Here is a 14342-nt window from a genome sequence, read left to right as displayed (position 1 = left end):
TACTGTAGGTGCTGAAACCAGCTCCTACCATTGTTATTGACTAGTCTGTATGTCTGAGACTGTGTTCTCCTAGCCTGGTACCGTACTGTAGGTGCTGAAACCAGCTCCTACCATTGTTATTGACTAGTCTGTATGTCTGAGACTGTGTTCTCCTAGCCTGGTACCGTACTGTAGGTGCTGAAACCAGCTCCAGTCTTCTGTTGATAGAATGCTAGTGTTGGTTTCAGCACAGTGGAGTCTGCTGAGGGGAGGACGGCTCATAATAATGTCTGGAATGGAGTAAATGGAATGGCAGCAAACCATGTGTTTGATGTATTTGATACCATTCCACTCATTCCACACCAGTCATTACCACGAGCACCGTCCTCCCCAATTAAGGTGCCACCAACCTCCTGTGGTTCAGCACCTACAGTACATACGGCATGGATACAAAGCTAGGGTTGTCCAACTGCTTTCAGAGATGTACTGGGTGTGCAGGTGGGTCATCTAACCCAGTGGATACTGCTGAGGGGAGGACGGCTCAAAATAATGTCTAGATCAGGTTTATGGACTGAATGAAATGGTATCAAACACATGTAGGCTAAGAGAATCTTCAGAGTTGCTCTGGGTTAAACTGAGAGAATCTTCAGAGTTGCTCCGGGTTAAACTGAGAGAATCTTCAGAGTTGCTCCGGGTTAAACTGAGAGAATCTTCAGAGTTGCTCCGGGTTAAACTGAGAGAATCTTCAGAGTTGCTCCGGGTTAAACTGAGAGAATCTTCAGAGTTGCTCCGGGTTAAACTGAGAGAATCTTCAGAGTTGCTCCGGGTTAAACTGAGAGAATCTTCAGAGTTGCTCCGGGTTAAACTGAGAGAATCTTCAGAGTTGCTCCGGGTTAAACTGAGAGAATCTTCTCACCCTGTGGTTTATTAACTGATGTAGTGATGTTGATGCCTTTTACGGCCCACATCTAGAAACTACAAAGAAATAAACACAAACCTAGTAAAAGTATTTTGATAGCTTTTTCAACAAGTAAGCTTCAGTGCATAAAATAAAGCTTTAGTGCTTTCTTTTATGATCCTGTAAAGTATTCTGGACAAGAGTAAGACTCATGGTTAAGCCTACACTGTTGTTGAGGACCAAATCTGCCCTTATTTCATTTAAAGTTCCCCGAATACCAAATAATACAAACTATAAAAATGTATCTACACAACAGGACATTCCTCGACAAAATTGAGTTAGCCTATACCTTAGGCTTACATTGATTACTCCCATGTGAGAATTCTACACAATAGCAGGTTGATAGGTGGAACATTTGTAGGAGCTCTGGGAGAGTTGATAGCATTTTCTTTTGCTAATTAGGGGTCCTTAAACCAATTGCCCACGATTGTGCCGTTTGGTTGCTATGCTGACACTATAGAATGTGTTTACAGCAGTTGTTAACCAACTTAAATACCCTGACCTTATGTGTCTTTCTTCCTCCACAGATCCTGAACAAATACGAGTCCTGGATCTCGTTTCTTAGCAGCGTCCGTTACTGGATGGCCTTCAACATCGAGCGAGCGTGTCAGTCCTACTTCGGCTGCGTCCAGTGTATCAGCGGACCACTGGGAATGTACAGGAACAACCTGCTCCACGAGTTCATAGAGGATTGGTACAACCAGACATTCATGGGCAGCCACTGTAGCTTCGGCGACGACCGCCACCTCACCAACCGCGTGCTGAGCCTGGGCTACGCCACCAAGTACACGGCCCGGTCCAAGTGCCTGACCGAGACCCCCATCACCTACCTGCGCTGGCTGAACCAGCAGACCCGGTGGAGTAAGTCTTACTTCAGAGAGTGGCTCTACAACGCCATGTGGTTCCACAAACACCACCTCTGGATGACCTACGAGGCTGTCATCACCGGGTTCTTCCCCTTCTTCCTCATTGCCACGGCGATACAGCTGTTCTACCAGGGGAGGATCTGGAATATCCTTCTCTTCCTGTTGATCGTCCAGGCGGTCGCCCTCATCAAGTCCTCCTTTGCCTCTTGCATGAGGGGCAACATCGTCATGGTCTTCATGTCCTTCTACTCAGTGTTGTACATGTCCAGTCTGCTACCGGCCAAGATGTTCGCTATCGCCACCATAAACAAGGCTGGCTGGGGCACGTCAGGGAGGAAGACGATCGTGACTAACTTCGTAGGGCTCGTTCCCATATCGGTCTGGTTCACCATCCTCTTCCTTGGCATTATCTATACGGTCGTCCAGGAAACCAGAAAAGATTTTCCTTTTCCAGACTCTGAAAAGATAGTCTTAATCGTTGGTGCGATAGTGTACGCCAGCTACTGGGTCATGCTCTTGACGTTGTACATGGTACTGATCACTAAATGTGGCAAGAGGAAGAAAGAACAGCAGTATGATATGGTGCTGGATGTATGACATCTTCTTCTTTTCCTCCTCCTCCTCCCCCTCCTCCACTGAAACTCCTCGATCGGATCTTAAACGCCACTCTATTTCCTGTATAGTGCACTACTTTTCACCAGGGTCCATACAGGGCTCTGGTCAACAAAGTAACACACTTTTTACGGATCAGGGTGCAGTTCGAGACGCAGACATGCTCCCTCTCAACGTTTACAAAGTGAAGAATCTCAAACTGCTCATTGATTGTTGGACTCTCGGCAGGTGACGTGAAGTGACGATGCCAGAAGAGCGATATCATTGCTGCTGTGACTGACTGCAACAAGAAACTACAGATATTTCCTTCTGAAATATTATGATGATGAGGTAAAAAAACACTTGTTGGTGATGTGTTTTGCCAAATGGAAAACCACCAAATGGACATCCTGTTTTTTCCACATAGATACACAGAGATGATGTGCATAATGTCCTATGCACTTTTAAAGTCTCACTCCCATTGTGCATAATGCTTGACAGAGTCATTTGAAGATGAAATACCTCAGTGGGTATGCTTTTCATTGTATGAGTGAGTGATCGGGAAGCACCCAGAAAATGGCTCGTTCTCGATTATAACATAATTTATGATGTTTTTTTGGTCATATTTGTCCTCTTTTTTTTATACACAGTTGTTAATGAAAGTCAAAGCTGGAATTTCTCAGTTCCTTGGCCATGCTGTATCTGTTGACGTGTTACTTTGTAATTTACATATTATATTTTAATGCCTTTTTATATAGACTTTTTTTAAATTCTATTTTTGCTTTAATAAACACCAAAGATTCTTTATTTTCATTCATTTTTTTTATATAAAATGGAGAGATAAAAAATGCATTGTGCATTCAACTGTTATAACAATGATGTGTGTATCTGACCAAAAATGTGAAGTTAACAGCTGGGTTTTTGTCTGCAATGATAACAATAAAATGCAATTCTAGGGATAAGTTATTGAATACAAGAAGGGTGATTAACCTGTGTGTTTTTTTATGTACATTGAGAGAAAACCAGCAATATTTATAAGAAGATTCTGTGGTTTATAGATAATTATATATTTGATAATATACATTTCATAATAGACCTTATAGAGACCATCGTTGGTTTTGGAGAGGTAGCCGTTCTGCAGGATTTTGCTCCAGCCCTAATCTTAACATAGCCTTTCGCAAATCTAAATGAGCAAGACAGCACAAACAGATCTGGGACCAGGCTAGCTCTAACACACTCTAATTTACCAATCAGCACAAACTAATCTGGGACCAGGCTAGCTCTAACACACTCTAATCTACTGATCAGCACAAACTGATCTGGGACCAGGCTAGCTCTAACACACTCTAATTTACCGATCAGCACAAACTAATCTGGGACCAGGCTAGCTCTAACACACTCTAATCTACTGATCAGCAGAAACTGATCTGGGACCAGGCTAGCTCTAACACACTCTAATTCACTGATCAGCACAAACTGATCTGGGACCAGGCTAGCTCTAACACACTCTAATCTACTGATCAGCACAAACTGATCTGGGACCAGGCTAACTGTTACTGCAGGGCAGGAGCAAAAGCCTGCCACGCAGTATCTCTTCAGGCGGCGGTTTTGACCACCTCTTGCCTTACTGTAGGACTTCCTGAAATAGGTTTCAAGGTTTCATACACATGAGGACTTTCGTCACATGATGCGTTCTGAAAATTGTATAAACAATGCGTTAATCCACATCAGATTAAAATCCCAAAAGATACATTTTCGCAAAAAATGTAATGATCTATTCCAGAGTATTGATTATTGATTATTGACTCTTTAGAGAGTTTAAGAACACATTTTAATCCATTTTATTAGAATTGATCAGACCGAATATTGAACCGTGATTTTGGGATCATGGGTAGTATTATCCTGAAGCACTTTTGTGTTGTGCCAAACAATAAATAAATAATATGTCTAGAAAGTTGTCATCATTGATCTGTAATACTACTTCTGTCATAATGAATATGTGTGACTCCCTCGTGTCTTATAACACTGATGGTCGGTAAAACACACTTGTTTGCACATAAAATGAGACATTCTCACTAGCGTAGTAGTGTTAGGTTTACATTGGCGGATGTTGCTGTTTGGCTGCTGTTGTGTTTTATTGTTTCAATGGAGACAGCTGAATCTGGAGAATAGAGGGCCTTTCTCCAGACAAGTATCACGGGGTGGAGAGTTGCCATGGCAGAGAAGCTTATTTATTGTACACACAAACGTTTAAGTATACTGTAGCAGAGTAGTGAAATCAGTCGTCTAGACTTGGCCATTCCATAAGAATCCTCTCACTGATCTTCCCAGGTCATCCAGGAGGTTCACTTTGAATGAGATACATCACACGGTATTAATGGGGAAGATTTTTCTTTTTCTTAAAGCAGAATTCTCCCACAGAATTCTCTCACAGAATTCTCCCACAGAATTCTCCCACAGAATTCTCCCACAGAATTCTCTCACAGAATTCTCCCACAGAATTCTCCCACAGAATTCTCTCACAGAATTCTCCCACAGAATTCTCCCACAGAATTCTCTCACAGAATTCTCCCACAGAATTCTCCCACAGAATTCTCTCACAGAATTCTCCCACAGAATTCTCCCACAGAATTCTCCCACAGAATTCTCTCACGGAATTCTCCCACAGAATTCTCTCACGGAATTCTCCCACAGAATTCTCTCACAGAATTCTCCCACAGAATTCTCCCACAGAATTCTCTCACAGAATTCTCCCACAGAATTCTCCCACAGAATTCTCTCACAGAATTCTCCCACAGAATTCTCCCACAGAATTCTCTCACAGAATTCTCCCACAGAATTCTCCCACAGAATTCTCTCACAGAATTCTCCCACAGAATTCTCCCACAGAATTCTCCCACAGAATTCTCTCACGGAATTCTCCCACAGAATTCTCTCACGGAATTCTCCCACAGAATTCTCTCACAGAATTCTCCCACAGAATTCTCTCACAGAATTCTCCCACAGAATTCTCTCACGGAATTCTCCCACAGAATTCTCTCACAGAATTCTCCCACAGAATTCTAACTCAATATTCTATTACTCAAGACAGCCCATTCCAGAGTACAGAACTAGGTTATTACTCACACAAAATGACATGTTTAAGTCCTCCTAGACTAACATTGGATTGAACACCTGCTGTTAAAATCCTCCTGAGTTCTGCTGTATTTCTGTCCAGTCTCCAACATGGCTCCCAAACGACCCAAGTCAAGAAGAGTACACTATATAGGGAATAGGGTTCCATTTGTGATGAAAACTATTGTCTGGTCTCAGACCATAAGGGGAAAACTGGAACCACAACATTGTACTATACCACTTTCAACAGGTGGTAAAAAACAGAAATCCAGCTTCTTTCTGGTTGGTTGGGTCATGGAAAGAAAAAGTACATGTGAATTCTCTCAGTACTGCACAGCCACCAAGCCAGCTGTGTTTTCTCTGTCTAGCTACCTCACTGTAGTAACAGACCGAGAGACCCAGTCATACATCCAGAACGGCACATGTGGGCAACATCGGAGCCAAGTCCCCCAGTGAGTCACACCTGGGTTCAAAAATGATCCGAAATCCTTATACATACTTTGTCTATGTTTGATTGAGCTTGCCTGGCAAAATGGAACCAATGGAATCATTCCAAAAGTCTAAAACCCCGCCCATCGGGCACTCCAGCCAGGCTAAAGCAAACGCTGAAAGTATGTGAAAGATTTGGAATACTACTTGAACCCAGGGTCTGCAGTGCGTCAGCAATGAAACGCCATTCCCAGCTTTGCCAGAGGCATTAAAGTAGCGCTCAGAGCTGGAGCTATTCCCCTCTGTCTGTGGGAATGAATGTATGTAACTCATGTCATGTTCTCCTGCATGCAGAGCTCCAGTTCTTGGTCAGAGCTGCCAGACTCTGCACAGTGGAATCATTAGCAGTACAGCTGATACATATACCATGAGGATCTGTGGGACTGAATAACTCAACCATTCTAGAAGCCATTGAGACTCTAAAGAACACATTGGCTGTTGTGAATGTTCTAGATGTGAAGAGTTTCATTCCAAAACCCTATAGTGGAGCAAAAAAGTATTTAGTCAGCCACCAATTGTGCAAGTTCTCCCACTTAAAAAGATGAGAGAGGCCTGTAATTTTCATCATAGGTACACAACTTCAACTTTTTCCAGAAAATCACATTGTAGGATTTTTAATGAATTTATTTGTAAATTATGGTTTAAAATAAGTAATTGTCACCTACAAACAAGCAAGATTTCTGGCTCTCACAGACCTGTAACTTCTTCTTTAAGAGGCTCCTCTGTCCTCCACTCGTTACCTGTATTAATGGTACCTGTTTGAACTTGTTATCAGTATAAAAGACACCTGTCCACAACCTCAAACTCAACCCCAAACTCCACTATGGCCAAGACCAAAGAGCTGTCAAAGGAAGAAACAAAAGTGTAGACCTGCACCAGGCTGGGAAGACTGAATCTGCAATAGGTAAGCAGCTTGGTTTGAAGAAATCAACTGTGGGAGCAAATATTAGGAAATGGAAGACATACAAGACCACTGATAATCTCCCACGATCTGGGGCTCCACGCAAGATCTCACCCCGTGGGGTCAAAATTATCACAAGAACGGTGAGCAAAAATCCCAGAACCACGCGGGGGGACCTAGTGAATGACCTGCAGAGAGCTGGGACCAAAGTAACAAAGCCTACCATCAGCAAGGGCATTGTAGATGAAACGTGGCTGGGTCTTTCAGCATGACAATGATCCCAAACACACCACCCGGGCAACGAAGGAGTGGCTTCGTAAGAAGCATTTCAAGGTCCTGGAGTGGCCTAGCCAGTCTCCAGATCTCAACCCCATAGAAAATATTTGGAGGGAGTTGAAAGTCCGTGTTGCCCAGCAACAGCCCCAAAACATCACTGCTCTAGAGGAGATCTGCATGGAGGAATGGGCCAAAATACCAGCAACAGTGTGTGAAAACCTTGTGAAGACTTACATTGCCAACAAAGGGTATATAACAAAGTATTGAGATAAACTTTTGTTATTGACCAAATACTTATTTTCCACCATAATTTACAAATAAATTCATAACAAATCCTACAATGTGATTTTCCGGATTTTTTTTTCATTTTGTCTGTCATAGTTGAAGTGTACCAATGATGAAAATAACAGGCCTCTCTCATCTTTTTAAGTGGGAGAAATTGCACAATTGGTGGCTGACTAAATACTTTTTTGCCCCACTGTATATATATGCATTTTCTGAATCTTTCGTAAATTCTATTTTTTTTGTTTAAAGAATTTATGAAAGAGATTGGTGTGTTTTCGCCATCTAATCATGGAACGGGGTTGTTGAATGACAGACAGGTGTGTTTAAAACCTATCACTACGTGGTTTCATGTCAGAGACAAACCATTGCATGTTGTTGCAAAACAAGATACACTGCATTCAGGAAGTATTCAGACCCCTCCCCCTTTTCCACATTTTGTTACGTTACAGCCTTATTCTAAAATGTATTAAGTTAAAACTATTTCCTCATCAATATACACACAATACCCACAATGACAAAGTGAAAACAGGTTTTCAGAAATATTTGCAAATGTATTAAAATTAGAGAACATAAATACCTTATTTACATAAGTATTCAGACCCTTTGCTATGAGACTGAAAATTAAGTGCATCCTGTTTCCATTGATCATCCTTGAATTGTTTCTACAACTTGATTGGAGTCCAAATTCAATTGATTGGTCATGATTTGGAAAGACTCACACCTGTCTATATCAGGTCCCACAGTTGACAGTGCATGTCAGAGCAAAAACCAACCCATGAGGTTGAAGGAATTGTCCATAGAGCTCAGCGACAGGATTGTGTCGAGGCACAGATCTGGGGAAGGGCACCAAAACATTTCTGCAGCATTGAAGGTACCAAGAACACAGCGGCCTCCATCATTCTTAAATGGAAGAAGTTTGGAACCACCAAGACTCTTCCTAGAGCTGGCCGCCCAGCCAAACTGAGCAATTGGGGGAGAAGGGCCTTGGTCAGGGAGGTGACCAAGAACCCGATGGTCACTCTGACAGAGCTCCAGAGATCCTCTTTGGAGATGGGAGAATCTTCCAGAAGGACAACCATCTCTGCAGCACTCCACCAATCAGGCCTTTATGATAGAGTGGCCAGACGGAAGCCACTCCTCAGTAAAAGGCACATGACAGCCCACTTGGAGTTTGACAAAAGGCACCTAAAGGACTCTCAGATCATGAGAAACAAGATTCTCTGGTCTGATGAAACCAAGATTGAACTCTTTGGCCTGAATGCCAAGCCTCACGTCTGGAGGAAACCTGTCAGGGACTGGGAGACTAGTCAGGATCGAGGGAAAGATGAACAGAGGTAAAGTACAGAAAGATCCTGAATGAAAGCCTGCTCCAGAGTGCTCAGGACCTCAGACTGGGGCGAAAGTTCACCTTCCAACAGGACAACGACCCTAAGCACACAGCCAAGACAACGCAGGAGTGATTTCGGGACAAGTCTCTGAATGTCCTTGAGTGGCCCAGCCAAAGCCCAGACTCTAACCTGATCAAACATCTCCGGAGAGACCTGAAAATAGCTGTGCAGTGACGTTCCCCATCCAACCTGACAGAGCTTGAAAGGATCTGCAGAGAAGAATCGTCGAAACTGTTGAAATACAGGTGTACCAAGCTTGTGGCGTCATACCCAAGAAGACTTGAGGCTGTAATCGCTGCCAAAGGTTCTTCAACAAAGTACTGAGTAAAGGGTCTGAATACTTGATATTTCCGGTTTTTTATATTTATTACATTTGCAAGAAATGCTAAAAACCTGTTTTTGCTTTGTCATTATGAGGTATTTGGTGTAGATTTATGAGTGGTGTAACGTACTGGGTGTCGTTAGTATGAAGTCAGGCACAGGGAAAACGGACAGTTCAATATAGTGCACACACGGTGAACCACGGCCACCCCACTAAACACTGGGTGCTCAAATTATTTAAATTGAATTTGTTTTTATCTCGTCTCTGGTCAAAAGTAGTGCACTATATAGGGAATAGGGTGCCATTTGGGACGAGGCCAAACTCTAACCAAACACTGTAGCATGAGGCTAGAATTGGTGTTAAATATACAGGATAGGAACATACCATTCAAGATAACCAATGGATATACAGGATAGGAACATTCTATTCCAGCTAATCAATGGATATACAGGATAGGAACATTCTATTCCAGCTAATCAATGGATATACAGGATAGGAACATTCTATTCCAGCTAATCAATGGATATACAGGATAGGAGCATACCATTCCAGATAACCAATGGATATACAGGATAGGAACATTCTATTCCAGCTAATCAATGGATATACAGGATAGGAACATTCTATTCCAGCTAATCAATGGACATACAGGATAGGAGCATACCATTCCAGATAACCAATGGATATACAGGATAGGAACATTCTATTCCAGCTAATCAATGGATATACAGGATAGGAACATTCTATTCCAGCTAATCAATGGACATACAGGATAGAGGCATACCATTCCAGATAACCAATGGGTATACAGCGTTTTGCAACTAAACCCTGAATGAATCTACAGTACACACTAGGTCAACCCTACATGAATCTACAGTACACACTAGGCCAACCCTACATGAATCTACAGTACACACTAGGCCAACCTTACATGAATCTACAGTACACACTAGGTCAACCCTACATGAATCTACAGTACACACTAGACCAACCCTACATTAATCTACAGTACACACTAGGTCAACCTTACATTAATCTACAGTACACACTAGGTCAACCCTACATGAATCTACAGTATACACTAGGCCAACCCTACATTAATCTACAGTACACACTAGGTCAACCCTACATGAATCTACAGTACACACTAGGTCAACCTTACATTAATCTACAGTACACACTAGGTCAACCCTACATTAATCTACAGTACACACTAGGTCAACCCTACATGAATCTACAGTACACACTAGACCAACCCTACATTAATCTACAGTACACACTAGGCCAACCCTACATGAATCTACAGTATACACTAGGCCAACCTTACATGAATCTACAGTACACACTAGGTCAACCCTACATGAATCTACAGTACACACTAGACCAACCCTACATGAATCTACAGTATACACTAGGCCAACCTTACATGAATCTACAGTACACACTAGGTCAACCCTACATGAATCTACAGTACACACTAGACCAACCCTACATTAATCTACAGTACACACTAGGTCAACCTTACATTAATCTACAGTACACACTAGGTCAACCCTACATGAATCTACAGTATACACTAGGCCAACCCTACATTAATCTACAGTACACACTAGGTCAACCCTACATGAATCTACAGTACACACTAGGTCAACCTTACATGAATCTACAGTACACACTAGGTCAACCCTACATGAATCTACAGTACACACTAGACCAACCCTACATTAATCTACAGTACACACTAGGCCAACCCTACATGAATCTACAGTATACACTAGGCCAACCTTACATGAATCTACAGTACACACTAGGTCAACCCTACATGAATCTACAGTACACACTAGACCAACCCTACATGAATCTACAGTACACACTAGGTCAACCTTACATTAATCTACAGTACACACTAGGTCAACCCTACATGAATCTACAGTATACACTAGGCCAACCCTACATTAATCTACAGTACACACTAGGTCAACCCTACATGAATCTACAGTATACACTAGGCCAACCCTACATGAATCTACAGTACACACTAGGTCAACCTTACATGAATTCCACTGAATGAATTTATTTTTTAGGTTTATACTTGTGACTTCAATGTTCATTACAACTGTTGGCCTTAATAAGACAATTAGATTTGGGACATACTAGAGCATGGTTACTGTAATACATAAACACTCAGGCTAGGTGAAGAAGGCACTGAATAATTGTTAGGAATCTAGAGGTCATTACAGTACATTTTATAGATTTGGCTGGCCACTATAACATTATCAGTTTCCCGTGGTTTTGAGAGGTCAAAATACATACTTAATGAGGGTATATATGTAAATAAATAGATAACATCTATCCACATAGAAAAGGTTGTCCAAGGCCATACGATCTGAGTCTTAACAGCTGTGTTTAATTCAGCATCAACTATTGCTTCCCACATGCTTATATAGTTACATTAGTCATTTATTATTTTGTATGTTTTATTTAAACTTCATCTACCATTCAATGTCATCTACCACTCAATGTCATCTACCACTCATCTACCATTCAATGTCATCTATCATTCAATGCCATCTACCATTCATCTACCATTCAATGTCATCTACCATTCAATGTCATCTACCATTCAATGTCATCTACCATTCAATGTCATCTACCACTCAATGTCATCTACCACTCATCTACCATTCAATGTCATCTACCATTCAATGCCATCTACCATTCATCTACCATTCAATGCCATCTACCATTCAATGTCATCTACCATTCAATGTCATCTACCACTCATCTACCATTCAATGTCATCTACCATTCAATGTCATCTACCATTCAATGTCATCTACCATTCAACGTCATCTACCGTTCAATGCCATCTACCACTCAATGTCATCTACCACTCATCTACCATTCAATGTCATCTACCATTCAATGTCATCTACCATTCATCTACCATTCAATGCCATCTACCATTCAATGTCATCTACCATTCATCTACCATTCAATGTCATCTACCATTCAATGCCATCTACCACTCAATGTAATCTACCATTCAATGTCATCTACCATTCAATGTCATCTACCACTCATCTACCATTCAATGTCATCTACCATTCAATGTCATCTACCATTCATCTACCATTCAATGTCATCTACCATTCAATGCCATCTACCACTCAATGTCATCTACCATTCATCTACCATTCAATGTCATCTACCATTCAATGCCATCTACCATTCAATGTCATCTAGGACCATGCCCCAGGAATACCTGACATGATGACTCCTTGCTGTCCCCAGTCCACCTGACTGTGCTGCTGCTCCAGTTTCAACTATTCTGCCTTATTATTATTCGACCATGCTGGTCATTTATGAACATTTGAACATCTTGACCATGTTTTGTTATAATCTCCACCCGGCACAGCCAGAAGAGGACTGGCCACCCCACATAGCCTGGTTCCTCTCTAGGTTTCTTCCTAGGTTCTGGCCTTTCTAGGGAGTTTTTCCTAGCCACCGTGCTTCTTCACCTGCATTGCTTGCTGTTTTAGGGTTTTAGGCTGGGTTTCTGTACAGCACTTTGAGATATCAGCTGATGTACGAAGGGCTATATAAATAAATTAGATTTAAATAAATTTGATCTACCATTCATCTACCATTCAATGTCATCTACCATTCAATGTCATCTACCATTCAATGTCATCTACCGTTCAATGTCATCTACCATTCAATGTCATCTACCATTCAATGTCATCTACCATTCAATGTCATCTACCATTCAATGTCATCTACCATTCATCTACCATTCAATGTCATCTACCATTCAATGTCATCTACCATTCAATGTAATCTACCATTCAATGTCATCTACCATTCAATGTCATCTACCATTCATCTACCATTCAATGTCATCTACCATTCAATGTCATCTACCATTCAATGTCATCTACCATTCAATGTCATCTACCATTCATCTACCATTCAATGTCATCTACCATTCAATGTCATCTACCATTCAATGTCATCTACCATTCAATGTCATCTACCGTTCAATGTCATCTACCGTTCAATGTCATCTACCATTCAATGTCATCTACCATTCAATGCCATCTACCATTCAAGTGTCTGTTGTCAAGATGTCCTGTTCACTTATCTCCAGGGGGTTTTGTCTCTTGCCTCCCAACAATAAACATGTGTTTTATTTCATTTGTGTCATTGTTTCGCTCAGCGGGGAATGGTCCAAACGGAGACAAATGAAGAGACCCTCCCTCCCCTCGACAGCAATTATTTACTGACTGTCGTCATTAGTCTTTCATGACCAACAGGACATTCAGAGACATCATATTTACCCTGCCGCCGTTAATAAAATCACAGATGGAACTGGAACCTAGAATCAACGAAACGCACCGCCTGCCTTTGTTCCCCTCCCTGCTAAAACAGCCTTCTGTCATTCCCCTCACTGCTAAAACAGCCTACTGTTCCCCTCCCTGCTAAAACAGCCTGATGTCGTTCCCCTCCCTGATAAAACAGCCTACTGTTGTTCCCCTCCCTGCTAAAACAGCCTACTCTTCCCCTCCCTGCTAAAACAGCCTGATATCGTTCCCCTCCCTGATAAAACAGCCTGCTGTTGTTCCCCTCCCTGCTAAAACAGCCTACTGTTCCCCTCCCTGCTAAAACAGCCTACTGTTCCCCTCCCTGCTAAAACAGCCTTCTGTCGTTCCCCTCCCTGCTAAAACAGCCTACTCTTCCCCTCCCTGCTAAAACAGCCTGATGTCGTTCCCCTCCCTGCTAAAACAGCCTTCTGTCGTTCCCCTCCCTGCTAAAACAGCCTACTGTTCCCCTGCCTGCTAAAACAGCCTTCTGTCGTTCCCCTGCCTGATAAAACAGCCTGCTGCTCCCCTCCCTGATGAAACAGCCTGCTGTTCCCCTCCCTGCTAAAACAGCCTTCTGTTGTTACCCTCCCTGCTAAAACAGCCTTCTGTCGTTACCCTCCCTGCTAAAACAACCTTATGTCGTTCCCCTCCCTGCTAAAACAGCCTTCTGTCGTTCCCCTCCCTGCTAAAACAGCCTTCTGTCGTTCCCCTCCCTGCTAAAACAGCCTACTGTTCCCCTGCCTGCTAAAACAGCCTTCTGTCGTTCCCCTGCCTGATAAAACAGCCTGCTGCTCCCCTCCCTGATAAAA

At 42.3% G+C, this 14342-nt stretch overlaps 1 protein-coding gene across 1 annotated transcript in view; it reads left to right on the top strand.

The window, feature by feature from the left end:
- The window catches only part of LOC149984317 (hyaluronan synthase 2-like), a 33553-nt gene extending 29216 nt beyond the window's left edge, over positions 1 to 4337 (top strand). The window contains exon 4 of the mRNA XM_090220020.1: positions 1465 to 4337. Within this exon, the coding sequence (XP_090076146.1) occupies positions 1465 to 2400 (936 nt within the window). The 3' untranslated portion in view covers positions 2401 to 4337. The remainder of the gene's footprint in view (positions 1 to 1464) is intronic.
- The last annotated feature ends 10005 nt before the right edge of the window (positions 4338 to 14342 follow it).

Source organism: Oncorhynchus mykiss, chromosome 3, assembly GCF_057628025.1.
Source record: "Oncorhynchus mykiss isolate SJ-2025 chromosome 3, ASM5762802v1, whole genome shotgun sequence".
NCBI classification, from domain to species: Eukaryota; Metazoa; Chordata; class Actinopteri; order Salmoniformes; family Salmonidae; genus Oncorhynchus; species Oncorhynchus mykiss.
The sequence above is the reverse complement of the archived record's forward strand: the minus strand, read 5'-3'. Positions and strand labels throughout refer to the sequence as shown.